This window comes from Paroedura picta, chromosome 2, assembly GCF_049243985.1.
Source record: "Paroedura picta isolate Pp20150507F chromosome 2, Ppicta_v3.0, whole genome shotgun sequence".
Lineage (NCBI taxonomy): Eukaryota > Metazoa > Chordata > Lepidosauria > Squamata > Gekkonidae > Paroedura > Paroedura picta.
Window position 1 is genome coordinate 162,018,860 of NC_135370.1, and position 26,735 is coordinate 162,045,594.

Below are 26,735 nucleotides of genomic sequence, written 5' to 3' on the forward strand. Positions count from 1 at the left end.
CAGCCCCCCCAGTGTAGCAGCAGCCCCTGAAACATTTGCTACCTCCAGATCAGCAGCTCTGCTGTTTGTCTTCCATCCCTCGCCGACATCCCAGTAGGATTCCAGTTTCTGTCTGGTCACTGTAAGCCACTGCTGGAGCGCCAGCAATTTGTCATTGAACGTCCAGTGTTCCTGCACGTGCAGCTTGCTCCGAGCAATCATGGCCTGAAAGTGACCCCAGGAGAGACTAAGTGACATTGACATGTGACATCGGCAGCTAGTAACAGTCAGGATCAGCAGAAAAGGAGACTGGAGCATAAGTCGAATCAGAAACAAAACCCACGTTAATTCGGGCGAACAAAAACAACATAAAACAATGGGCACGCTTTCCAGTTCGTCCAAAATCACCTTCAGGTTAGATGTTAGGAAAATAGTTTAAAAATGAAAGAGGTGGGGGGGGGGGGGAGCACATTTCCCAGGTCAAGGTCTTAAAGACCCTGCCTTGCTCTCCTTTTGTATCACAGCTACTTATCCTGGATGCTTTAGGCTGATCCTGCATCGAGCAGGGGGCTGGACTACATGAGCCTGTATGGCCCCTTCCAATTCTATCAATCTATGATTCTTAACAAGATCAGTTTAATTTCTGTAGTTGTTAGATTACAGCCTCTTGCATTCTGAGAAGAAGCAAATGGTTTTGTATTGTTTTTCTGCTGTTTCTTCTTTTCTAAATTGTGATAATCAGATTGTGATCTTTTTTTAATGTCTGGGGTTTTAATTGAGTTTTAACAGGGGGGTTATTTTGATGTAACCCACCATGAGCCATTTGGGAATGGCGGGTAATAAATTGAATATTCATTCATTCATTCATTCATTCATTCATTCATTCATTCATTCATTCATGTATATACTGCCACTCTCAAATGTCTCGCGGTGGTTTACACAAACCCATTAAAACATATTTAAAACACAATACACAATGTCAAGATGGCAGATAATAAATATATCACCCCTCCCCTCCCCCACCGTTCAGCATAGGTCCATCACTCTCTATCACTCTATAATAATAAGTATAATAATAAGACATCTTTGGTGCTATGGAAGTTGCCATGATGAAAACCAATGAGCTCCACGCTCAGGTGAAATACTGATTACATTTTAGGCTGTTGCCCTAATACATGGACACACGAAGCTGCCTTATTCTGAATCAGACCCGTGTTCTGACTGGCAGTCGCTTTCCAGGGTCTTAGGCAAAGATCTCTCACGTGAGCGATTCCATGATCCTTTTCACTGGAGATGCCAGGTATTAAATCTGAGATCTTCTGCATGCCAAGAAGATCCTCTGCCACTGGACCATGGTCCTTCCCCAAAAATAAAACTAGCTAAAAAGCAGCCCAAGTAACATCTGAACCAACCTTCTACAGTAGAATGGGAAATCTCTTTTACTAGCTCCAACTTCCTGCATATCTAAGTCTGGCCACAGGGGGGTGCTTTATGAAAACAAATGGATAGGCCGAACATTTAGTTTTCACTTCATGCACTTTATGAAATAAGTTGCAGACTAGAAAAGAGAGACTTGATTAAAAAGGGGAGGAAAAACTAATAAATACAAAGCCTCATTGTGTAGGTGCAGCTCAGCTTGTTTTTTCGTTTATTAGAGCCAAGGACTAGTGCCCTCTTCATCTCCGTTTTATTACTGCATCCAAGTCCCCAGTAAAGCATCACCTGGCAGCTGGATCTGAACAAGGTCATTAGCAAAGCCAGCTTGGGCCCATTCAGTGCAATGACTGCTCATAAGCCTCTTGACAACTATATTGATCTTGCTGCAGCTAATAGGAACTGTGGACCAGTGCATGGCGTGCAGCCCTCGAGAGGGAGGATTGTCCTATGGACCTTAAATGGTCACTCTTGACAATGGCCCATGTGGCAGAGCGTGCCCTAGCCAAGCTGAAAGGAAAGGACAGCAGCTCATGGGCTTCACAGCAGTGCAGCTCCTGAGAACCAAGTTTAGGGTCAGGCTCTGCAGGACCTTGGAGAGTTCCCAGAGACGGTAGATTCTGATCTGTAACAGTCCAAAATTTATCCTTTGCCCTGACCTTGTGGCCCAGGCTAGCCTGACCTCATCAGATCTCGGAGCTAAGCTGGACTGGCCCTGGTTAGTAATTGAGTGGAATGCCATTGAGAAAGTCTAGAATTGCGAAGTAGAGGCAAGGCAATAGCATATTCACCTCTGAACATCCTTGAAAACCCCAAGCCAGTTGCTGTCTGTGTTTTTTTTTAAATAAAGTGATTGATGGCTTTATCCCCCCCTCCCCCCACAACAGATCACTTGAGGCCACACTGAAAGCTGGGCTTTGGTGCATTCATTTCCTGCCATTACAACCCCTTTTATCCTGCAGTATATCTTCTCTCCTGATGAGCTAGTACTAAGATCTTCACCATAGTAATACATAAAAGCACCATCAATCCCTGGAAAAATGAGAAAGAGGCCCTAATGTGATTAAAAAGAGCAAAAGGTAGAAAAACAACTAGTACGTCTATAGAAAAAGCACAACTTACACTCACTTTTTTCTTTCTGCATACATCTCCTCCCCCCTCAAGTTGTAGCCAACTTACGGTGACCCTCTGTAGGGTTTGCAAAATGAGAAACTAACTGAGGAGGTTTGACATTGACTTCCTTTGCATAGGAACTTTGGACTTCCTGGATGACCTCTCATCCAAATACTAACCAGTGCTGACCTTGCTTAGCTTCTGAGATCTGATGAGATCAGGCTAACCTGGGCCATCCATCAATTCTGCCTCTCCTTCTTTGGGAACCCTGTAAGGGAGCACAGTCCTTCTCCCAAGGGGCCTGTGCACATGAAGGGACTGGCGAGTGGGTTCAATTGCCTTGCCTTCCAACCGGAGGAAGGGAGAAGCAAACTGTATGGCTTGCGAGTCTTCACCAAACCTCCGAGTTACCTCCAGAGACCTCTTCAGTGCTTGGTGGTCTGAAGAAAGCTGCTTTATCCTGTGCGTCTGAGCTGGGTCTGTCTTGGCACCCTTTTCCAGTTCTTCCATCTGAATGGCGCATTCTGCCAGTTCTTCTTGGATGGCCTGTGGAAGAAGACAGCAGAGTTTTTAATGAGCCAGGCCAGATGATGCCCAAGGATTCCATAGCGGGTACCTTCAAAGATCTCAGGCCTGTGTTATCTGAAGGCTGAACCTGATGTTCCTGCTGGGCAGTCCTCTGTTCAGAGCTCCCAACATTTTTGAAAAACCCAGTTATGCTTTGAATTTGGGTCCCAGGTAAAAGCAATGGGGCAGGCAGAAGGGACAGGGCCTTCTCTACTGTGCCATCATCCTGATCTTATTTGACTGTGGACCATTCCCAGGTGAAAAATGCATCAGGGGGAGGGGAAACTGCTGGAAGCTGTTCTGAGCCCAATGGGTGCAATGGATCATAAACCAAATAAGAAATTGCAGTAGCATATCTTAAAACAGGGGTTTCCTTACTACAAATTGGTGGCTCTTACCTGCAGTCTCTGCAGCCGAGCTTCTTTGTTCAACAGATCGGGCAACAGTTCCTTCTCAGCATCTAAGCCAGCTTTGATATTGGACAGCTTTTTCTGCAAGGCTTTGAAGACGGCATCAAAGTCTAGATGCTGACACGCCAACGCCTGGGCAAAGGGAGAAAAATATAATGGCCTTTGTGCTAATTTGGACTATCTCCCTGGCTTCCCTTGTCTCCCCACAAGGCAGGTGTCTTTGCAAATGAGCCTCTTCATCCCAGAGGGCTTTGGACCTGGAAATCCAGAATTAGTCTTTTGGTTTAGTGGTGGAAAAGGGGAGGAAAACTTGAAAGAACAAGAACAAAAAAATCTAACTAAATATGGTTAGAACCGACCCTAAAGGCTGGGTGTCCACATAATACAAATAATAAAATTATATAGACATTTATTGTGTGCAATTTATAAAATTAAAAACATACACCAAGCCCATAGGCCAGGGGTAGTCAAACTGCAGCCCTCCAGATGTCCATGGACTACAATTCCCAGGAGCCCCCTGCCAGGGTTTGCTGGCAGGGGCTTCTGGGAAATGTAGTCCATGGACATCTGGAGGGCCGCAGTTTGACTACCCCTGCGATAGGCTATTCTTAAAAGAACGTAATATGGACTATTCACGGGTGGCCAAACTGTGGCTCTTTAGAGGTTCATGGACTATAATTCCCATGAGCCCCTGCCAGCATTTGCTGGCAGGGGCTCATGGGAATTGTCGTCCATGGACCTCCAGAGAGCCCCACTTTGGCCACCCCCTCAGCAAACTTTAGACCTAATGCATTTTGATCCAAATTGAGTCTTCTGCAGCGGTCTAATCATGGACACACAATGATTCAGCAAAAAGTACACAAAGCAGCCAGTATAGTCAATAAAGTTTTAAAACCTGTAAAAGATAAGGCAATGAAATCACTGCTATATATACACATGTCTAAATGTCTCTAATAGCTAATACAAGAGACTATGCAATGACAGGGACTACTCATCAAGTTTGCAGATGACACCAAATTGGGAGGACTGGTAAATACTCTGGAAGATAGAGACAGAGTCCAATGAGATCTGAACACAATGGAAAAACGGGCAAATGAGAACAAGATGCAATTTAATAAAGATAAGTGTAAAGTTCTGCATCTGGGTCAGAAAAATGAAAAGCATGCCTACTGGATGGGGGATACGCTTCTAGGTAACACTGTGTGTGAACGAGACCTTGTGGTACTTGTGGATTGTAAGCTAAACATGAGCAGGCAGTGTGATGCAGCGGTAAAAAAGGCAAATGCCATTTTGGGCTGTATCAACAGAGGCATCACATCAAAATCACAAGATGTCATAGTCCCATTGTATATGGCACTGGTCAGACCACACCTGGAGTACTGTGTGCAGTTCTGGAGGCCTCACTTCAAGAAGGACGTAGATAAAATTGAAAGGGTACATAGGAGAGTGACGAGGATGATCTGGGGACAAGGGACCAAGCCCTATGAAGATAGGTTGAGGGACTTGGGAATTTTAAGCCTGGAGAAAAGGAGGTTGAGAGGGGACATGATGGCCCTCTTTAAGTATTTGAAAGGTTGGCATTTGGAGGAAGGCAGGATGCTGTTCCCATTGGCTGCAGAGGAAAGGACACACAGTAATGGGTTTAAACTACAAGTACAACGATATAGGCTAGATATCAGGAAAAAAATTTCACAGTCAGAGTAGTTCAGCAGTGGAATAGGCTGCCTAAGGAGGTGGTGAGCTCCCCCTCACTGGAAGTCTTCAAGCAAAGGTTGGATACACACTTTTCTTGGATGCTTTAGGATGCTTTGGGCTGATCCTGCGTTGAGCAGGGGGTTGGACTAGATGGCCTGTATGGCCCCTTCCAACTCTATGATTCTAAGATTCTATATTTCTATGATTCTATGATTCTAGGGCTTACATATTTTTGGCTTGACTCTGGAAGATCCTTACCTGCAACCTGCTTTTCCTTTGGAGCAGCCCTTTGTGCAGGTGCTCCCTTTCTTTGGCAGCATCAGCTGCCTCGGCCAACAGAGACTTTGCCCTCTCCTCTTCGAAGATGCTAGTCAGGAAATCCCTTTTCAGCTGTAGCATCAGGAGCTGTTCCTTAAAGCGGGAGCTTTCGGTTAAAAACTCCTAGAGAAAAGAATGAATCAGTGATTGCAGGGCATTTCAACCCGTTCCTTAATCGTCTTGAGGAGGGGGGGGGGAGTTCCTTGGAAGCTCAGGACGGGGTCCTTTAGTGAGAAGGTCAGCAAAGACACAGAAACTTCCTTAAACAATAACTTTCCCGCCACCATGTACACTCCTCAACATGCCCAGCAGCTGGGACATGTTGGTTGCATTCTAAAATAAATACTTTACTTACAAGCATCAATGGCAGAGGCCAAGTGGTTTGGCCAACGTTCCACAGGCATTTAGAAGAAGAAGAGTTGGGTTTTATACCCCTCTTTCCCCTTACCTAAAGAAGTCTCAAAGTGGCTTACAATTGCCTTCTCTTCCTCCCCCCTCCCCCACAATAGACACCCTATGAGATAGGTGAAGCTGAGGGAGCTCTGAGAGAACTGCTGGCCCAAGGTTACCCCTCTGGATGCATGTGGAGGAGAACTGGGGAATCAAACCCGGTTCTCCAAATTAGAGGCTGTTTAGTGCATATCCTAGAACTTGTCCCCAAACCCTCTTCTGTTTGCAATAGTTTCATGGGAGTGGGAGGGCTGAAACATGCAAGGCCCTTCAAGGTTGATTAATGGATTTCAGGGCAACAGTTTTTTAAAATTGCAAATAGCCACTGTAAAATCATGAATATCAGGTGGAGAAGGAAGTGAGAGGTCTCTTTCCCCTCTGCAGTGTGTCCCTGGCCTCCGTCCCCCCAAACTGCTATTTGCCCTAGGAGACAACCGGTATATTTGCAGTAATGGGATAAATTAAAACTGTTAGGGGAGGTTCTGGGAAACATTTGAGGTCATGAAAATGGCACAAGGGAAGTGTTAAGGGGGGGGAAGCACCTCTCCCACCCAGTGACACACCTCCATCGGACCCCCCTCTTCCCACACAGATCCTGCAGCACCTTGTTTGGGTTGGCTACAAACAGTTCTTCGCTTGACTAAGTGATGTGATAATTTATTGTGACAAAGATTTGATGTGAGAAATAAACACCTCAGAGAGTAATTATTTATTGAATGACCAGATGTTCCACGAAGCAGTTATACCCATCTATGCCCACTGAAGTCAATGGGTTAAGATGGGTGTAGCTCTTCCTTGACTGTAATGCATATTTTTAAGAAGCTCTGAATAGAAATGATATTGTGATATTAATTGTACCTAGTACAAAAAAAAAAAAAAACAACTCCCAGACTGCTGGCTTTAGAAAATGTTTCTCTTGATGCAGGATCACCTTATTATATCATTAGCAGGCAGCTTTGCTTGTAGACTTTCCAATTTTTGAAGAGAAGCTGGCTAGGAACTTCATTCTAGGTCTTCTCTATGGTAGCCTCTGCAACACACTATTTGGCCATTTCCAGTAAGTGGAGGATTGCATGCCATATTCACCATTCCCTCCCATACCTACTTGGAGAACAATAACTGGGCAGTATGTCCTGAGTTGCTAGGCAACCACGGCGCAGTGCAACCTCAGCCCCTTTCTAATAGCATCCACAAAAATTGTCATCTAAGTATGCAGAGAGAGATTCCAGTAGAAACTGCCTGACTTTGTGTCTTCACGTTGCCCTGCCCAAGGTCCTGGCAATACACAAGTCTCCCCCTTCATTAAAAAATGGACATTTTATGAGTTAAAAATTAAGCTTATCTCCTCTAGTCACAGAAAACTCTTGGGCTTGTTTAGGCAGATGTCGAAATGCACGTATCAGCAGGGGGAAAAAGTTATGTATGGTCAACTTTTGGCCTTCCTAGAATGCCAGAGATTCTCTGTCACCTCGATCTGAAGCAAGAAAGCATCTGTCAGAGTCGGGTCAGAAACATTTGCTGTGATGTCCAGGAGCCTCTGAGCTGATGGTTTCCACAGCTGGAACTCCCGGAGAGGGCTTTGAAAGCGCTGCCTCAGTTCTGTCTCAGTCTCTGTGCTCATTTTAAACGTCCTTCCCTTCAGGCTGTAAGAACAGACAGACAAAATTATGAAGCTTAAACCTCAGGAGGGGGAAAATTCCCACCCTCCCTCATTGCTAGCGGCTGCCTCCGTAGCTTGCTCTCAGAAAACAAAGGGCCTCTGTCTTTGGCTTCATCCACACCCCATCTTCTTGCCCTGGGGCAGCTGCTTCTGCCAGTCAGATGACCCACAGGGCCTTTTTTTAGATACCAAGACAGACATTCCTTTTTTAGTGCACCTGCCAAGGAGAATCACGAAAGATAAAGCCGGCCTTGCAAACGACAGCTCTCAAACAGCCTTCTAAAATCTGCCGAAAGAAAGAAAGAAAGAGACTCCTGCTGTGCTTGACTCCCCTCCCCGTTCTGAGCTTCCCCAATCAAGTGCAGAATACTTTCTGTTTCAACTGGGGAGGGGGGGATAGAGGAAGACCCGAGTTCAAATCAATCTGAATTCAGCAGGATCCACAATGGAAAAAACAAAGTAAGTGCAGAATCAGCCCAGGTCAGGGCCTGTCATCCAAAGCCAGTGTTAAAAGGCCTTCCAAGAAGCATCTTTCAGATGCTGATAATTATTGGGGAAACTTAGTTATTCATTAGAGAAACAAGGAGAGGGACGGCATGAGCTGAGTTGTGACAGTGAAAGAGGGCCCTGAGGATTTCTGCTACGCTCTCCGCCGTCCCTGCCACAAGGCCTGGTGCAGCTGCCACTCCTTTCAAAGAGGAAGGAGCTGCAGAGAGCCGCCTCTGCTTATGGCAAACGTTCAAGCTGCCCCTTCTTGCTGTTTGTCACTGGAAAGTGTCCCAGTTTTGTTTTGAAAATCTGCACGGCTGGGTCTCCCCTGCAATGAACAGTTTAATTAATGCAAACCTCTCTCCGCTTGCTAGCACGGTCCGTATTCGACACAAGGAAGACGTTCTTCCGAGGCAAACAGAACGTGACCTTGTTACCGCTCAGCGGATGAGCTTTTCTCCAAGTCTGCAAAAGCTTTGGCCATAGGCACTTTACTTCCTGATTCCAGCTGATTCCAGGAAGCAGAAATCCTTTGCCAAAGCTTGGAGAAAGGGGGGGGGGAGTGGGCAGAATGTGCCATTTTTCCTGTTTGGATGTAAGCAGAAAGAGAAAGACAGCTCCACTAAGAGGGGAAGGAAACCATCAAACAAAATTGGGAAAAAGGATCCACGAGGATGCAAGCAGCAACTCCTTCCCGCCTCTGCTTCTACCTGCATGGTATTTGGCTCTACACTTGAAAAACAAGTGGCGAATCATTGGCCTTCACCCCATAAGCACAAATTCAGGTGAACAGCCATGTTGGTCTGAAGCAGCAGAATAAGCTTTGAATCCAGGGGCACCTCTAAGACCAATGAAGTTTTATTCAAGGTGTGAGCTTTTATGTGCGTGCACACTTTGTCAGCTGACATGAAAGCTCACACCTTGACTAACATTTTGTTGGTCTTAAAGGTGTTCCTGGACTCAAACGCTGTTCTGCTCTTAAGCAGAGATAGGCTGCCGAATCCCAAAAGCTGTCTTTAAAGCCATTGTCTCAAAGAGTGATCCATGAAACTGAAGCTGAAGACTGACAGAGCCCTGTCTTCCTAGAGGAGCAACTTGATCCAAGCCAGCCTGAAATCCTTAATTTCACTGAAGAGGGCAACTCTCCACAGGACTGGGCTGGGCATCTCTCCATGTATAAAATCAACCCTCTCCATCTGGTCATTGTGAGCTGGTTGAGAAGTCAGGACCCTTGTGAACAAAAGACTGACTGGCGGAAGCAGCTTGGGGAGGAAAAAAAAGAGAGAAAAAAGACTTCCATCTAGTTCAGAGGTGGCCAAACTGTGGCTCTCCAGATTCCATGGACTACAATTCCCACGAGACCCTGCCAGCATGTTGCAGGGGCTCATGGGAATTGCAGTCCATGGACAACTGGAGAGTCCTGGTTTGGCCATCCCTGAGAGTTGCAGCAGTACAATCCACTGGAGAACAAGAGCCAAAAGGGGATAAAGATGCTTGTTCAGCTTGCCTTTGCTCTCTCTTGTAACATAGACTAATCATAGAATCATAGAATCATAAGGTTGGAAGGGGCCATACAGGCCATCTAGTCCAACCCCCCTGCTCAACTAATGCCCAGACCATGACAGAGGCAGACCAATAAAACAAGTCAGCACCAGGGATGGTTTTCCAACAGGCTGCGGCTAGTACTTTCCCCCCCACTCTGCTTTTTGGAGAGACAGCTGCCATTTCCGACTTCCTGTCTTCTGCAAGGCAGCCGTAGCCAAAGCTATTAAACTTAACATTAGCGTCCACCTGGTTTACTAGTTATTTTTATAGCTGGCAGATAAATCCAAAGCAGTCTCTTACTTGCATTGTTTCCATATTGCCGGAGCCACCTAATCCCCGCGACGTCGTTTATTTTAGACCACTGCCCCTCCCGACTGGAACATACCTCTGATATTCCCGGATTGCACCGATCACGCTCTCCGACAGCGGCTGCATGTCCTGCGAAAACCTGAACAGCTCCTTCAGCTGAGCCTTCAGCCTCTCGACCTTGGATTCCTCCTCTGCGAGAACTGCTCTTGTTGCCTTCAGTGCAAAGAAACACAGCCTTTGAATACACCATAAAATCAATCCTCCTGGCATATATTTTCAAGATGGCTCTAGAGAAAGCTAACGTGATCCAGTTGCGAGCGGTTTTACAGTTAGGCTTCTTGACAGGTAAACTTTCATCCACATAATCAAAAGTGTAGTGTATTCATCTTTCAGGACTTTCAACAAGGAACTATTTTAGAACCGAAAGAAGAGTGAGTCCTAGGCCAATTCTGCATACAACAGATAATGCACTTTCAATGCGCTTTAGAAGTAGATTTTCCTGTTCTGCACAGGAAAATCCAGCTGCCAAAGTGCATTGAAAGTGCATTATCCTTTGTGTGCGGAATGGGCCCTGGGTGGGCTGTTTACAACTGGGGCACTCCAAGTCCTAGTCTTGGGCCCATTCCGCACACATAGGATAATGCTGTGCTTTGGTAGCTGGACTTTCCTGTGCAGAACAGGAAAATCTACTTCTAAAGTACATTGAAAGTGCATTATCTATTGTGTGCAGAATAGACCCTGGTCTAGGACTTGGAGAGCCCCAGTTGTAGATCCCCCACCCAAAAGTTTTAAAGTACACTGGGTGACCTTGACCTAGCCCCTGATTTGAATCCATAAACACACATGGAGCTGCCTTCGATTGAATCAGACTGTCGGCCTACCAGGGCCAGCATTGTCTACTCAGACAGCAACAGTTCTCCAGGGTTTCGTGCAGAGGGCTTTCATATCACCTCCTACTTGATCCTTGTCACTAGAGAAGCTGAGGATTGAACCTGGGACCTTCCACTTGCCAAGCGCGTGATTTGAGCCCCCTCCCTCACTAATTCTACCTCACAGGTTTGTTTCATGGATCAAATGGAAGGAGGGGATCATGTGTACCATGCAAAGCTCTTCCCAAAGAAGGCAACAAGGACAGAGGCAAACGCACAGAGGCAAAGCAAAAAGTAGAAGGGATGATACAAAATAATCATGACAAAAGCTTATTCTTTTAATTCAGCTTTTTCCAACCTTTTGACCAGGGAGAAGACCCTGGAATAATTTTTCAGGCTCCGAGGAGCTCCAGAAATGACATCAGCTAGCCACACCCCCAGAAGTGCCATGTCACCTGAAGAGACATCACTACCCACATTACTGCTCATTAAAAGGCAGGACTGGGGGGGGGGGAGGAGAGACAGGAGGCTGTTTAAGGTGGGAGTAGGCATGTAGACTCCACCTTCTCCCAGGCACAGAATGCAATCATGCTCAGGAGGGGAAAGGGGGATCAATGGAAGTGACCATTTTCCCAGCTCATAGCTGAGTCCATTTAGGCAGGAGGGGAAAGGCTGTGGACCCCCTCCAGAGCTCCTGTGAAGGGCCCATGGACCCATGGGCAGCCCATGGACCCCTGGTTGGGAATCCCTGTTCTAATCCCTTCATCTGCACATGTAAGAATAATATTAATGTAATATGTGTACACAAAAATGCTACTTCAATTTAATTGGAAAGTTACTTCTTGATGAAGGAAGCAGTAAGAAAGCTGGTTCTCTTCTCCCCTCCTGATCAGCTATTGAAACACTTACCATGTATTTCCGCCACAAGGCGATCAAGTCCTCTTCACTTCTCACCCGGTCGTTGGGTTCAAAATTGTTCCTCAGTCTTTGTAGGCTTTTGTGAAACTCTTGGACCTCGGCTTCCAACAGCCTGGCTTGTGCGTGATAGGCATTTTCTGACCGAAGAGTCTTCATCAGTCTCTCCTCTTCCTCGAGGCAGGCTACTTTCAGCTTCTCTAGGGTTTTTTTCAGCTCATCCAGTTCATCCTTCATCTTTTCTGCTCCCAGTGGGGAGGTGTTCTGCATCACGCCAACAGACTGAGCTTCGAGATGCCTCAGTTTCTTCTCGCCATTCTTCACGTCTTTGGCAATGTCCTACAGGAAAAAGGAGCTCAGAGTGAATGGATCCACCATCCTGTCGCCAGACAGTGTTGGGCGTACGTCATACTGGCAGTACTGTTGGGATAAGCACAGCGTACTATGGTGTTTGTAAATACATAAAAAGTCTAACACATATTAAGCTGTGACCTGGCCCACAGATTCATTGATGATGACTCTTCCAGTAATGACATTGGTTAACTCAAAGAGGTCTCCTGGCCTCCCATAAACCTAATTTGAAGGGGAGATCCTTAAAGATTTCTCTGAGGTAGAGCAGTTGCTAGACTCTAAACCTGGGCAGATTCTGCACACAATAGATAATGCACTTCCAATGCACTTTAGAAGTAGATTTTCCTGTTCTGTACAGGAAAATCCAGCTGCCGAATCACATTGAAAGTGCCTTATCCTATGCGTCCAGACTCTGCCCTGGAAACAGCAGCTGATATCCTTCAGGGGATGAAGGATCAGTCTATATGCTAACTTAAGGGCATCCAATACAGAAGACAGAAAGCATGCCTCAAGGCTGTTCAAGGTTGCCTTAATGTGCACCTTCAAATCAGAGTAATTGTATTTTGATTCTTTGTAGTAGGGTGCATGATTTTAAAAGTGGGTTGGGCCAGGACAGGAATGCCAGTAATGAGAGGGCATGGTATGCTCTGATGTGTGTCAGACCATGGAGCCCACTGGAATTTGGCAAGTTATGGGCATATTTTGGTACACTGGGGGTATGAAACTTGGTACATCTAGGTGTGAGGTAAATGGGAGGGTGGCGGGGACAACCTGAAGCAGGAACCAAAAAACCCCTGGCAGTTGGCAGTTCTGTGTCCTAGTTCAAAAAGGACATGGACAAAATTGAGAGGGTGCAGGACAGCAATGAGGACGATGCAGGGTCTGGGGACCAAGCCCTATGAGGATAAATATCAGGGGGGGGGGGGATTTCACTGTCAGAGCAGTGGAATAGGCTGCCTAAGGAGGTGATGAGCTCCCCCTCATTGGCAGCAGCTGGACAGCAGCTGGACAGATATTAAGCAGCAGCTGGACAGATATTTCTGCTTTAGGCTGATCCAGCATTGAGCAGAAAGTTGGGTTAGATGGCCTGTATGACCCCTTCCAACTCTATGATTCCATTGTCTGCAGAGCTCAAACACAGTTACAAATTTATATTTTTGTTTCATTTTATTAATCCTCATGGAAGCTTTTAAATTTAGGCTGGGTGGAACCAGGATCCTTAAAACCATGTTTTCTTTTTTACCCAGCATGCCGGCTCTCTAAAGCCGCACACACACACAAATGGATGGGCCAGGAAATACGAGCAGGAGTCCTTACTTCTTATGAAGTAAGAACAAGTCAAGTACCTGCAGGGACTTAATTCTGTTTTCTGCCGGGACTTTTACTCCGTGGCTGAGGCAGTTGTTCAGTCTTTCTGTCACACGGGTCAGCCATATCTGGAACTGGTCAATACTGCCCTTATACTGCTCATGTTCTTGTGTGATCTTCTCAAGCAGTTGTACTCTCCTCTGAAACAAATAGAAACATGAACTATGGGGAGAGCGGAAATGATCTTTTCTCTGAATTCTTCACATTTTAAAAATTGACACAAAGGGAACTATCCTCCCCCTCCCCTCCCCCTCCCCCTATCATTCAGCCATTTCAACAATGTGCATCTTGGTGCACATCTTGACCCTAGCATAAGGACAGAACAGCTTGTTCCAGTTCTCACTGGGCTTTGATTCAGTGCTCAGTTTCATGGACACAAAGTTCAGAAGGCCTATAAGGTCATGGCCAGTGTGTTTCCATGCTTTACCTTTTTGATGTGGAACACATCTTCTGGCTTACCTCCTGGGACGGAAATGGGTACGGACGTGATGTCTGCTGTTCCACCCCAGGGAATGAGCCAGAAGAGGCAGGGAGGTGGCCATGCTGGCTGAGACAGTGGCCGCAGAGAGGCAGGGTGGTGGATGGAGGAGGCTGCAGGCCTGCTGGCTGGGGCCGAGACAGTGACTATGCCCCTGGACACCAAGGCAGCAGCTCCGCCTGGATTGCAGGATGATGAAGCAGCAGTGGTGGTGGCAGAGGCCACAGTGGCAGAGGCTGCAGTGGTGACAGCAGAGGCCTGAATCTGGCAGCCCTCCCCTTCCCAGGATGCCTAGGGCATTCATTCACTTACCTGGCCAGGGAGCCGCTACCATGCGCAACCTGCATGGGGCAGCCCTCCTCCACCTATAGCCCTCCTCCGCCACCTCCTCCATCACCCACATGGGTTTCTCCATTCTAGCTGGCTGCTCCCCAGCTGCCAGCTTCAGGACTCTGCCAGCACCACTACAGCCTCCGCCACTGCCACCGCTTTCTCAGCATCAGGTGCGGCTGCAGCAGAGGCAGAAGTGGAGGTTGCAGGTGGTGGAGGAGCCCATGCTGGTGAGGAGGCTATGCTGGTGGCAGTGAAGGGCTGTCCTGTGCAGGTTACACATGGTAGTGGGTGGCTGCAAGACTCCCTGGCCAGGTAAGTGAATGAATGCCCTAAGCGTCGCAGGAAGGGGGGGGTGGAGGTTGCAAACCGCCCACTCCTTCTCTCCACCCACCATTCTGCTTGTCCCTTGCCTGCTCCTGGTGCCGCACCTGCCAGCGACAGCCAGATTGTCACAGATGATGTGTTCCACATAATCTGCGACAATCTCTCAGAAATTTATTTTAAGCAAGCAAGAAAGACAGAGAGAGCCATAACTCAGCATGCTAAAATCTCTTCAAAATATTTATATTCCAACAATTATAGTACTCAGGAAATGCACTGAAATAATACTTAGTTTTGCTTAACTGGATCTGCTTTGGCATGAGTCAGAATAGTCCAGCACTGGTTATTTGGGAAAGGCCAACCCACAGTCCAAGGGACCCACACTGAATACAAAAAGGCAACATTCAGAGCGAGTCTCGTAAATCTGAGTTAAAATTTGGCAACAACATGATTTGTGTGCCTCTCATCACAAGGAAACAACGGTTACCTGGAACATGGTGTACCAAAAGAAGGAAAACAGCTCAGATTTCAAAAGTTGCTTCAGAAGCTTCCACTCCCATTAACCAATGGAATCTGCAAGTGGAATTTACCCCTTGGCTGCTCCCTCTCACCTGGACTCCTGTAAAACCATGCCTCTGTGTATTTGCACAACTGTGAATGGAACAGTTCAGAATTGGAACAAATGCAGTGAAATGTGTCTTTGGTCATCTCCCCTCATCGGTGCTGGCTTCCCCCCCCCTCTGTTTAGCGTGTGCCTGGTACAATGCATAAGGAAGAAGGGGAAGGGGACCAAAACAGGAGATAACAAAGGAGGAAATCCTCAACAGGTACCATCCCCGAATAAACGCTTGCTATATCCCAGTGCATTTGAAGAAACCTGGGCTAATTCTGCACATGGAAGATAATGCACTTTCAATGTGCTTTTGCAGCTGGATTTTCCTGTGCAGAACAGGAAAATCTACCTGTGTATTGAAGGTGCATAAATGCTTGGGTGCAGAATGGGTCCTGTTTTCTCCCATGGAAAGTACTATTGATTGACCAGGGACTACGAACACAAACTTGCTGGGACCTTAGTGGTGCAGAAGATTTCTTAAGGAGTTCACAAATTGAAGTGATCCCCCAAAGCATAGAGATGTGGCTCAGTGGCAGAGCTTCTGCTTGTCATGCAGAAGGTCCCAGGTTCAATCCTTGGCATCTCCAATTAAGAACGAGGTGATGGGAAAGACCTCCCCCTGAGATTCTGGAAAACTGCTGCCTTGATGGACATGGTCTGATTCAGTCTAGGGTGGCTTCACATGTTCAAGTATAAATGTATTTTGAGGTTTTCCTCCTTTGTTTCTTACAAGAGTAGAGAGTCTTGGCCCCATCATCAGACTTTCAGGTGTGAGAGAAAGATTCACTGTAATGGGAAGAGAAACTTCCATGGTTGGGGATCCTCTATGTCTGGGAATCAGAGCAGGAAATAAGCAGCCATGTAAGCAGCCATGGAAAGATGGAACTGGTCTATGCTGAGAGTGCCAACACCGGTCTGGGAAATTCATGGAGATTTGGGTGCGGTGCTTTGCAGGGCAGAACTTGGGGAGAGAGTAAAGCTGTGGCATGCCAGAGACTTGTACTTCGGCTGCTGCCATTTTCTCCAGGGGAACTGGTTTCTCCAGTCTATAAATGTCATAATTCCTGGAGAACTCCAGCCCTCACCAGGGCCTATTATGCACGGCCGCTGAAACGGCAGCATGGAGAACGTGGAAGAGGAAGAAGCAAAGCAAACCGCTTACGCACGGGACGGAACGCAACGGCGGCAAAACCCAGAGTATCCAATTGTGCATGCAGCTACTCTGGAGCCGCTTCCGGTTGCGCCCTGGTCCCGGGAAGCTCCACTTTCTTCCGCATCTCACTAACGCGGCTTTTTCGGCGGCATACGTTGACTCTGCACCCGGTTGCCGCCTGCAGCGTGCATAATTGGTGATATTAGCCGCCGCCATTCCACCCTGAATGCGGACCTTCCACTCCGTGCATAATGGGCCCAGGAGAGTCTGGCAGCCCGAGCTGAGAGTAACACAATAAGCTCTGTTGATAAGCAAGAGAGTGGGGGCAACATGTCTGAAGGAAGAGTGACAGCAGAAAATAAATCTTAAATGTCTATGGACTCTTGCATGCAACAGTGACCCCATCCATAGACTCCCTCCCAACCAGATAGTTTGCTCAGAGTGAGGCAAGACTGGAGAATCATATTTAAATTCAATCAGTGGCAGAGCACCGGCTTAACCTCCAAAAGCTCCTAAGGCCCTCAAGAGTCACTGTCACCCAGAGGAGACAGGATTGGGCTAGGTGGACCACTGGGTCTCAGTTCAAGGCAGCTTCATAGGTTCAGAGAGTGCAACAAATTCAGAAAGGATATCAACATTGAGAATTTCTTAGCACTGATCCAAATGCACCTCCATGGGATGTACATGTACGTCTCTGATTCATTCAAAACGCTACCCCCACTGATCTCTCTGGAGGCATTCAAGGATGCAGGAAATAATGAATCGCCTCCGAGCCAGCTCCTAGTTGCCCAGAACAAACACATGTCATGCCTCCTGCCAATCTAAACTGAATTAGGATCAAAAATCTCCCTCTTCTTCCTGCTACAGCTGGAAAGGCAGAATGTCTCCAGTGATTATTTACATTATTTGAACAGCAGACTGCCAATAAACCTTTTAGGCTGCGTATGGCTGAAGACAAGGAATGGAAAAGAAAGAAGCAGCCAAGCTCTAGAAATTTTTCGGAGGCTGTAATTGAAAGACTTTGGCAGGTGGAGAATGAAGCCAGAAAAGTTGAGAATTCCTCTTTGACATTACTCAGGAGTGCATTAATTCAGCCCAGCTGCTGCTTTTTGGCTAAAGCAATTTGGAGCTGCCATCAAGTGCAAGGGGGTGGGGAGTTGCAAGTCGTAGTGGAAGTGGCAGATCTCAGCTGGTGACCAATTCTGCTGGTGGCCAGTTCAGAGATGTACCCATTAACTCCTACCTATTCAAGAAAGTCTTCCAGAGCTATCAAGAAACCCCAGGGTTTCATGAAACCATGGTTGAGAAAACCTGCCACAGAGTTTCTGATAATTCCTAGAGAGGCATGATTTCTCTTCTGGGTTTTCCCAGAAGTGATATCACACAGTTACTGATGGCTGCTTTCCCACCTGATCTCTGCTGTTGCCAGGCGGAACCCTAGTCTTATAAAAGCTGTCTACGGCATGAGTTTACCAAGATCCAAACTCCATTGAATGTTATGAGCTAAATATCACAGATCACAGAATCACAGAATCATAGAGTTGGAAGGGGCCATACAGAACATCTAGTCCAACCTCCTGCTCAACGCAGGATCAGCCCTAAGCATCCAAGAAAAGTGTGTATCCAACCTTGAATGTCTTCAACATTTCCTCCATCCAAACATACACCACAAGGCAGGATTCTCTATCCATACTCATACCACTTGTTATTCAGGATCACTCAGACTTTGAGCACCAACTCGAGTGTGGTTGAGAGACCTAAGGAAGCTACAGCATGACATCTGGTTCCTCATTCCAGTTCTCAGTTGCTGGGGGTGTTATGAAAAACAAAGAAGCCCCAAACATGGTCATGCTCATTTGGAAGTGGAAGAATCTCCACTGAGGCTGTGACTCACTGGCTGGACCAACAATGGATCTCAATGGTATGTAGGGTTTATTATGAAAACTTTTGTGGGTCATACGAGGGAGGAAATCCCTGCAACAGCTTTCCTTACCTGTGCTTCAATCTTGACTTCTTCATATTCCGCCTTCATTTTTTTTTGTACATCCTCGTCTACGCTGGGGTCTCCGATCCGATTGAACAAAGAAGCAGCTTCCTCTAATAGCCTTTCCAGAAGCGTTGCCTGATTGATGACATCGTTGAGCAGGACTTGGGCATGGCTCAGCTGCCACTGCTTCTCCTTTAAGCCTAGCTGTAGCTCTATGTCGGGCTCCAAGGTCACCTTCATGTTATGAATCCAGACATTAAATTCATCTTGAGCCTTCAAGTATTCACTCCAGTGCAGCCACACCCACTCAATACGGCTGAGGGGGGAAAGAAGGAAAGCTTGAAATGCGGACTGAAGCACATATATATGTACTGCCAAGTTGCAATTGATTTATAGTGACCCCAACAGGGAGCTTTCTCAACAAGGGACAAATAGAGGTGGTTTGCCATCCCTTCCTCTACAGAGTCTTCCTTGGTCCAAGTACCCACCCTGCTTAACTTCTGAGATATGATGAAATAGGTGATGTGAAAGACCTCTACCTGAGGATCTGGAGAGATGCCACTAATCTAAGTAGACAATACTGACCTTGATGAGACAATAGTCTGGGTCAGCATAAAGCTGCTTCATGTGTATTCAGGTATGCCGATGGTTTAAGTTGCTGAGGTAAGCAGGATAGTGCAAAACTAGAACCTTAAAGTAATGAAGAACTTGGTAATGAAGAACTGGCTGGAGCAAGATGACTAGGGGAACATTCTTTCCACTACCCCATTCTCACAAAGCATGAACTTTTCATTAATATAAAAGTGCTTCTGAGATCCATGATCTAAAGTGTGGGACAAGTCTAGCAATCTTCAGGGCCAGTTCTCTGTTAATCATACATGTGAAGCTGGCTGGGGCAACACAATGGGCAGCATTAATGAGGAGCAAAGTGTTGGGTGTAGGTTACATCGTCCTGGTTCTGCACCACTCTTGGTTTGACTCTCTACTCTCTTTAACCCTCTTGTAGTTCTTCCAAGACAAAAAGGCAAGTTTTTCAGATAGGATAAACTCCATGAAGTGGTAATGATCTCAGGAAATCACATTCCAGTTCAAGTGTAAATCCTGCCACAAGTGAGTACTGCCACAAGTGACATTACTGTGAAGCTTAAATAACAAAGTTTTATTGTAAGAAAGGCTTCATGAACGTGTGGGGCAGTGCAGTGTTCCGGACTAGGGTGTAGCTTTCCAGGAAAAGGAGCTGTATATGGCTCCCACATGAACAGGTTACGAGGCCAATCAGAGGAAAGGACATTCTACAAAATGGCAGCAGAAAGTGGAGCAAGTACGGCAACTTTATGCTGACTAACTAGCTGTGGTCTGTGCCCTCAGACTTGAAGGATCCTGATGGCAGGCCTGAAGGGAAACACTTAGCAATGTTACCTGTGGCAGTGAGTAATATATATGGCGGTTTCTTCCCACATGGCTTTAACGTCTTTCAGTTTGGATAAAGTCTCATGCTTTTTCTCCTCACTGAGGCACCGAAGGAGAGCATCTGCCTTCATTAGCACTAAGTCGACTTTCAACCGACCTTCAGGCTCCAACTGACAAATTTTCTGTGGGGAGGAAATCGCACATCAAAATTAAACGGTCAACAAGTTTTTCAATCCTAAAGGAAATGTGAATGCTATTTCCATTGCTAGAGTAGTTTTTAAGATACACAAACAAAGACTGTCCAGGACAAAAGTTACACTAATAAGAAAAAAACTGAAATATATAGAAATTTTTCATATCCGTTTAATGCCGGTGAAGAGGTAGAATACTTGCCAGAGTGTTCCCCAGTTCTATAAACATTTTCAGACATATTTCAGACACATTTTATTGAGCAACAAGTCTGAATAAAAAATAGTAAGCTTAATTAACAAAATAATTTATCATGGTTAAGTGGATGCAAAAGTTTGGTGAGGTAGTCATAATAGAAGAATGGGGGAATTATGGTGTAAAAATGTAATACTGATGAAATGTCATGTATTGTGGGAAAAGTGTTAAAACTTATATTAAAAAGATAATTTGTCCTAGCATTATATGTGATAACAAGTAAATTAAAACTACTTACATTCTTTTTATAATAGCTTTCAAAAGGAGCTATTATAAAAAAGAATGAAAGTAGGTTTAATTTATTTCCTTGTTATTGCACATAATACTAGGATAAATTATCTTTGTTTATTAAGCTTTCTTTTTTTGTTAATTTCATAGAATCATAGAGTTGGAAGGGGCAACACAGGCCATCTAGTCCAACCCCCTGCACTATGCAGGACACTCACACCCCAATCGCTCATCCACTGTAACCTGCCACTCCCTTGAGCCCTCACAGAATCAGCCTCTCCGTCAGATGGCTCTCCAGCCTCTGTTTAAAAATTTCCACACATGGAGAACCCACCACCTCCCAAGGAAGCCTGTTTCACTGAGGAACCGCTCTAACTGTCAGGAACTCCTTCCGGATGTTAAGTCTCAAGTCTTTGTTAATTAAGTTTACTAATTTTTATTTAGACATGTCGCTGAAGAAACTTAAGTCTGAAATTGTTTTTAGAACTGGGGAATGCTCTGAGAAGCCTCCTACCTCTTCACCATCATTAAAAGTAAATGAAGAAATTCTAATGGTGCAGCTTTAAGTTCTAGATTTGTTCTTATTAGAGTTGTTTTCTAAGTTAAGAACCCTAGGGATTAAATAGTTAAGGATCTATGACTGGCCATCAGTTTCAATTTAAAAATAGTTACTGGGGGTGGTGTGAGGAGGATCACGGCCCTAGTACTGGCACAGAGGAGACTAAGGGTCAAGCTAGAAGAAACATCATACATGTGTCCACCTTGGGTACACCACTGTCACTTGAAAGCTCTCTGTCCAGGAAACAGGGAACTAGAAAAGGAGTGTCTGTCTGTGTGGGGAACAAGCACCTCAATATGAGCTCACCTCACAGCCTTTAAAATTGCCCATTTTAGGCTTTAAAATGGTGGCAGTCTCTCCATGGGGATGCCAGGGGGAGGGAGGGTGGGTGGTGGGAAGGGGAATGAGCTACTATGTATCGAAGAAGAAGAAGAGTTGCTTCTTATATGTCACTTTTTTTCTACCCGAGAGTCTCAATGTGGCTTACAATGGCCTTCCCTTTCCTCTCCCCACAACAGACACCCTTGTGAGGGAGGTGAGGCTGAGAGAGCCCTGATATTACTGAAGAACAAGAATTGGTTCTTATATACCCCTTTTCTCTACCCTAAGGAGTCTCAAAGCGGCCTTCCCTTTCCTCTCCCCATGACAGAAACCCTGTGAGGGAGGTGAGGCTGAGAGAGCCCTGATATCACTGCTTGGTCAGAACCGCTTCATCAGTGCTGTGGAGAGCCCAAGGTCACCCAGCTGGCTGCATGTCGGGGAGGAGCGAGGAATCAAACCCAGCTTGCCAGACTAGAAGTCCACACTCCTACCCACTACACCAAGCTGGTGTACACCATGTAGTGATGATACAGGGTCGAGCCTCTCCTCTCAGTGCCACAGCTCTTACCCAGATCAAACAATCACTCACTGCCTGTTTTTAAATTAAACTTGAAACATCACGCCGTCCAGTCACAGCCCGCTCACATTTTCCCTAGAAAATCTTGGCATTTGATTAAATTTTTCTTGTCATGGTATGGAAGGGCTTGGTTCATTTAGAAATGTGTTTTCAATAAAAGACGTTGCGTGGGAATTCATCTCAGAGTCTTTGTCCATCGCAGCAAAGAAAAACAAGGAGTCCAGCGGTACCTTAAAAACTTTCCACGTTTTATTGCAGCATAGCTTTCACGGCCTAGATCCTGCCTCTTCTTTTCACCATATAGCAAAAGCCCTAACAGGCTTTTTAATAATAGTGAAATCCCTTCTTAAATGTGTTATTTTTTTCCTGAGCATTGCGGTATGCTAAGCTATCCAAAAAACCACATCTAACTAGTTTTCCCTCTGGTGAAAGAGGGAGGAGTGAGAGTTCCCTTTGATCAGCAAAGACTATGCTGAAGATCATGGGAGCTACTAGGGAGGGGAATTGGGCAAGATCGGGCAAGAAGTTGGCTGGATCTAACCCCTAATTACTAAGTTTAAAGGATCAAAACTAAAAGCTAGTTTTGGAAAAAAAAACATTAACCCTAAACTGCAACTAGCTATGCCTGGAGGTGCTATACAACCATGCAGAGCCTTTTGAGAGTATTGAGAGATTACTGTATTTCCGCGATTGACTGAGGAGCAAACACCGGTGTGCCAAGGCAGGTGGTAGAACTGAGAGAGCACCACAGACATCAGTGACCTGGGTTCCCCTCGTGGTGCGGTGAATGTAAACAGGTGCAAACCTGATCAGCCACTTTGCCAGCCAGCAGAGTAATAAATCAATTATTTTTTTGGAAGAAAAGAGAGGGGTAACATTATTTTTAATAGTCAGAGTAGTTTGTGTTTTTTTTTCAACCACACTGTAAATTAGGCTTCCTCCCTGCTTTGCAGTCTGCAAAACAGATTGTCATTCTATCAACTTGGATAGCGGCTTTCCTGTCAACCGTGTACCCCTCCCCCCCCCATTCTTCAAAACAAGTTATTTGGCTTTATTTGAACACTCCCCCCCCCCAAGATGAGTATTTTAATTCTTGCCCTCCTCCCATTTTAAAAAGAATGTTTTAAAAAATGTTGCTGGACTTTCTAGAAACTGATGGTCAGTGCTTATGATCCCATGGGTATTAGAAGAAGGTGTTGGTTCTTGTATGCCACTTTGCTCTACCTGAAGGAGTCTCAAAGAGGCTTATATTCACCTTCCCTTTCCTCTCCCCACATCAGACACCCTGTGAGGGAGGTGAGGCTGAGAGTCCTGATATTACTGAAGAAGAAGACGTGGTTCTTATCTGCTACCTTGCTCTACCCAAAGGAGTCTCAAAGTGGCTTACATTCACCTTCCCTTTCCTCTCCCCACAACAGACACCCTGTGAGGTGGGTGAGGCTGAGAGACCCCTGATATCACTGCCCGGTCAGAACAGCTTTATCTGTGCTGCCTCAAGCCCAAGGTCACCCAGCTGGCTGCATGTGGAGGAGTGGAGAATCAAGCCCTGTTCTCCAGATGAGAGGCCACCACCCTTTAAACATCACACCTCACTACATATTTGTACAATTAAACAAAAAGTATATTTGTCTTAAAGGTGGTGAGGGTGCTTCTAAAGTAGCCTCACGGCTCTATATATGTTATGTCTTCTTTTTTGTAGGCTTCGTCCCTGCTGCTGCTTCCACAGTTCCCTGCTTCATGGACATGTCTGTAAATCTAACTGAAATTCAGCCACGGGCACCTAACACAAGGTGACAAAAGAGAGATCTATAAATACATCTGGAGCGCTGGTTTCAGAGCTCATTAGCGTTTCTAGTGATGGTGAATAATCAACCTTGTGAAAACTGACAGCGATGTTGACCTTTGAATTTCTTGAAACTTTTTTTTAAATTGCTGCTTTTCTTGGCTAGTGTTTACATGAGCAGATTAGCAGAAAATAAATCATAGCAAGGCAGGGAAAGAAAGAAAAGGGAGCAAGGCAGGGAAAGAAACAAAACTGCTCAGCTTGGAAAGAGAAATTCTGGAACCAATTAATTAAAAAAAAAGCCATGAAGAAGAAGACATTAGCTAGAGTAATTTCTGTCTGTTATGATTATAGTGGGAAAATATTAACGTCCACTCACTTACTGTTCAATTCTAAACAGAGTTATTTCCTTCTAAGCCATTTGACTTCTGTGGACGGAGAAGGGTATGACTCTGCCTAGGACTGCACTATTAATCCCTGCTGTAAGGTTAGAAAGAGGTGATCATTGTGCAAAGAGGGGAAAATGTAACTGTCTGGGGATAAAGGTCCAATGACTCATTCACTGGAGTACACAGCTCTTCTTTAGGAAGCCTTGCCATCAGATGAGTTTAGTCTTTAAAAAACATCGGAGGACCTCACTGTCTTATCAAAGCGATGAATCAGGATGGTTAAATAGAACTTCCATATACAGGGGCAGTATATCTTATGGATGCCAGATTCGGAGGACATACAAAAACAGATGGATCTCACCATCATAACTCTGCCAATAGTGATGTAGAGGCATCTGGTTGGCAGCTGGAAACAGAAGGCTAGACCACATGACCTTTGTTCAAACACAGCAACACAATGCTTGAATTCTTAACTGAGGCTGACGTCAGGCCTCGTGTTGACAGGGGAACACAACAAAACAGAAACGGGATGACAGACGTGGAGAGTTAATCACGCTGGGAAAAGCTACAACCATCTCGACATGTGTTTCCTCCTCCGATCCGTCACTATTTTGACATGTGTCGGCTACGCGGTTTGCAAACACTCCAGACAAAATACCAATGCTGGCGTGGCCTGTACTGAGCAAACAGAGGCCAGTCTATACGGGCGGCAGGGGGGGAGGGGGATGACATCCAGATCTGCAAGATGCTGTACATTCAGTTTCAGGATCAAATTAGACACCGTGGGAGTATGCAAGACAAGAGTATTTATTCAGAGTTGGTTTTTATGCCCTGCTTTTCACTGCCCGAAGGAATCTCAAAGTGGCTTACAGTCGCTTTCCCTTCCTCTCCCCACAACAGACACCTTGTGAGGTAGGTGAGGCTGAGGGAGCTCAGAGAAAAACTGCTCTGTGAGAACAGCACTATCATGGCTGTGACTGGCCCAAGGTCATCCAGCTGGCTGCATGTGGAGGTGCAGGGAATGAAACCCGATTTGCCAGATTAAAACCACTGCTCTTTACCACCACACCCAACTGTCTTGTTTCACCTTTATAATAACAAACATACATGTATCTTCCCATTGTGTCTAGTCTGGTCCTTAGAATGGCCACTGAGGTCGATGGCTTGTTCTCACAGACCATTTATGCACTGGAGGTTTCATGCTGGGCTCCAGGCTGGAGTTTTAGTCGTGGCAGGTTGCTCCACCTCTTCCTGCATCCACATGAGGGAGCATTTGGCCTGGTGCACCTCATCCACTCCTTATCTGTGCTCCTGATAAGGGGGTGGGGCAGTGAAGTTCCCAGTGCATAAACGGTCACAGTGATGACAATAATAAAATGCTTCCAATTGCTCCTTCTTTACCTCCGTGTCCCTTAGCCTGGCCTCCAGGGCAGACCGGGGTCCCTTGGTGTTGTCATTGATCTGCAGCCTCTCCTGGATGGTCTTCATCCAGTCTACGGCACTCTCCACACTGCTTTCAAATTCATCCTGGGGCTGCTGGGTCATCGCATTAGAAGACTCTGGAGAGGAAGAAATTAAAAGAGGAGTTCAGTAGCGTTTTCCCCCAAGCCGCCTGTGTAGTTCAGTGCCTGTGAATCATACTTTCATTTGCACCTGTTCTTTCAGGACCCCTGCTTGGTTTGAAATGGTTTCACTGCAAACAGGTCCTCAGATATGAAGACACTGAAGTCTACTGGGGAGGCAGACTCCTAGAATCAGCTCTCAGGGTGGGGAGGGGGATTTCGGAAGTATTTGCAAGCCCACGATATTTGCCGTGATTCTCGCATGATCAGCCCAGCAGGTCAAGAGGCCGTCAGAGATGGCATTCTGCCCACACACAGAAGCTAGGGAGCCCCACTTTAAAGAGCCCTTTAAAAATGTTTTCACTTTTTGCACTTCTGGTCTCCTGGTAAGACACCCAAAGAGGACCAAGTTCCATTTTTACCTTTTAACTTTATATATCCCAGAACTCACAATCCAGCATTAGAAGGCAGTCCCAGAAGTCAACACAAGATGGGTAGATTCAAGTCCAGCAGGACCTTCCAGAGACCAACAAGATTTCCAAGGTAGGAGCTTTCAAGAGTCAAAGCTCCCTTTGTCAGAGTGGTTACTGAGAAGCCCATATTAGTGATACCAAAAGAAGGGGAAAGGATGGGGACCGGATGTCCCTTGAGTTTACCCAGCTGTCTCTAAACAGGGCCATCCATCCACCAGCCAACCTCTCCAGTCCCAAATGAGACAGAAAACCTCCCTTATAAAGGATATGAAGACAAATGCCGCTCAGAACCAGTCTCTGGTCTGGCTCGGACATTTACCTGGCTCATGTGGAGGAGGGCTGGTTGACCTCTTCTGTTTATATTGCACGTTATCTATTACTGATGTGGAATACATCTACTGGCATGCTCCCTGTTATAGAAATGATGACAGACATGATGTCCATAGTCCCGCCCCACTAGATGGCAGCTGGGGAGACCCGGTGTTGAGCCCCACTCACTGTGCTGATGCCCGTCTTGCCCCTCAGGAGAGTGGGGATGGGCTCAGAAGATGGGCAGCTGTGCCTGGCAAGGCCCTGCACTGCACTCGGCTTGCTGCACCCCCTGTGGCCCCCTGTATTCCATGGCTGATCCT

The 26,735-nt window shown here is 46.1% G+C and overlaps 1 protein-coding gene, 1 long non-coding RNA gene and 1 other non-coding gene across 13 annotated transcripts in view; 2 read left to right on the forward strand and 1 right to left on the reverse strand.

Annotated features, from left to right (window-relative positions):
* The window catches only part of LOC143830715 (uncharacterized), a 30,398-nt gene extending 6,615 nt beyond the window's left edge, over positions 1–23,783 (forward strand). The window contains exon 2 of the long non-coding RNA XR_013228577.1: positions 23,596–23,783. This is a non-coding gene — a long non-coding RNA (uncharacterized LOC143830715). The remainder of the gene's footprint in view (positions 1–23,595) is intronic.
* Positions 1–26,735, reverse strand: part of SYNE3 (spectrin repeat containing nuclear envelope family member 3) — a 93,979-nt gene that overhangs the window by 26,820 nt on the left and 40,424 nt on the right. For all 11 annotated transcript variants that reach the window (XM_077323598.1, XM_077323597.1, XM_077323596.1 and 8 more), the window contains 11 exons: positions 25,470–25,627; positions 19,777–19,949; positions 18,364–18,673; positions 13,451–13,612; positions 11,748–12,092; positions 10,046–10,182; positions 7,435–7,609; positions 5,457–5,639; positions 3,492–3,635; positions 2,938–3,072; positions 43–204 (listed from right to left, as the gene is read on the reverse strand). In XM_077323598.1, coding sequence (XP_077179713.1) covers positions 43–204; positions 2,938–3,072; positions 3,492–3,635; positions 5,457–5,639; positions 7,435–7,609; positions 10,046–10,182; positions 11,748–12,092; positions 13,451–13,612; positions 18,364–18,673; positions 19,777–19,949; positions 25,470–25,613 — 2,070 coding nt within the window. In that variant the 5' untranslated portion in view covers positions 25,614–25,627. The remainder of the gene's footprint in view (positions 1–42; positions 205–2,937; positions 3,073–3,491; positions 3,636–5,456; positions 5,640–7,434; positions 7,610–10,045; positions 10,183–11,747; positions 12,093–13,450; positions 13,613–18,363; positions 18,674–19,776; positions 19,950–25,469; positions 25,628–26,735) is intronic.
* On the forward strand, positions 15,733–15,804 carry TRNAD-GUC (transfer RNA aspartic acid (anticodon GUC)). The gene has a single exon. It is a non-coding gene; the product is annotated as a tRNA-Asp (tRNA).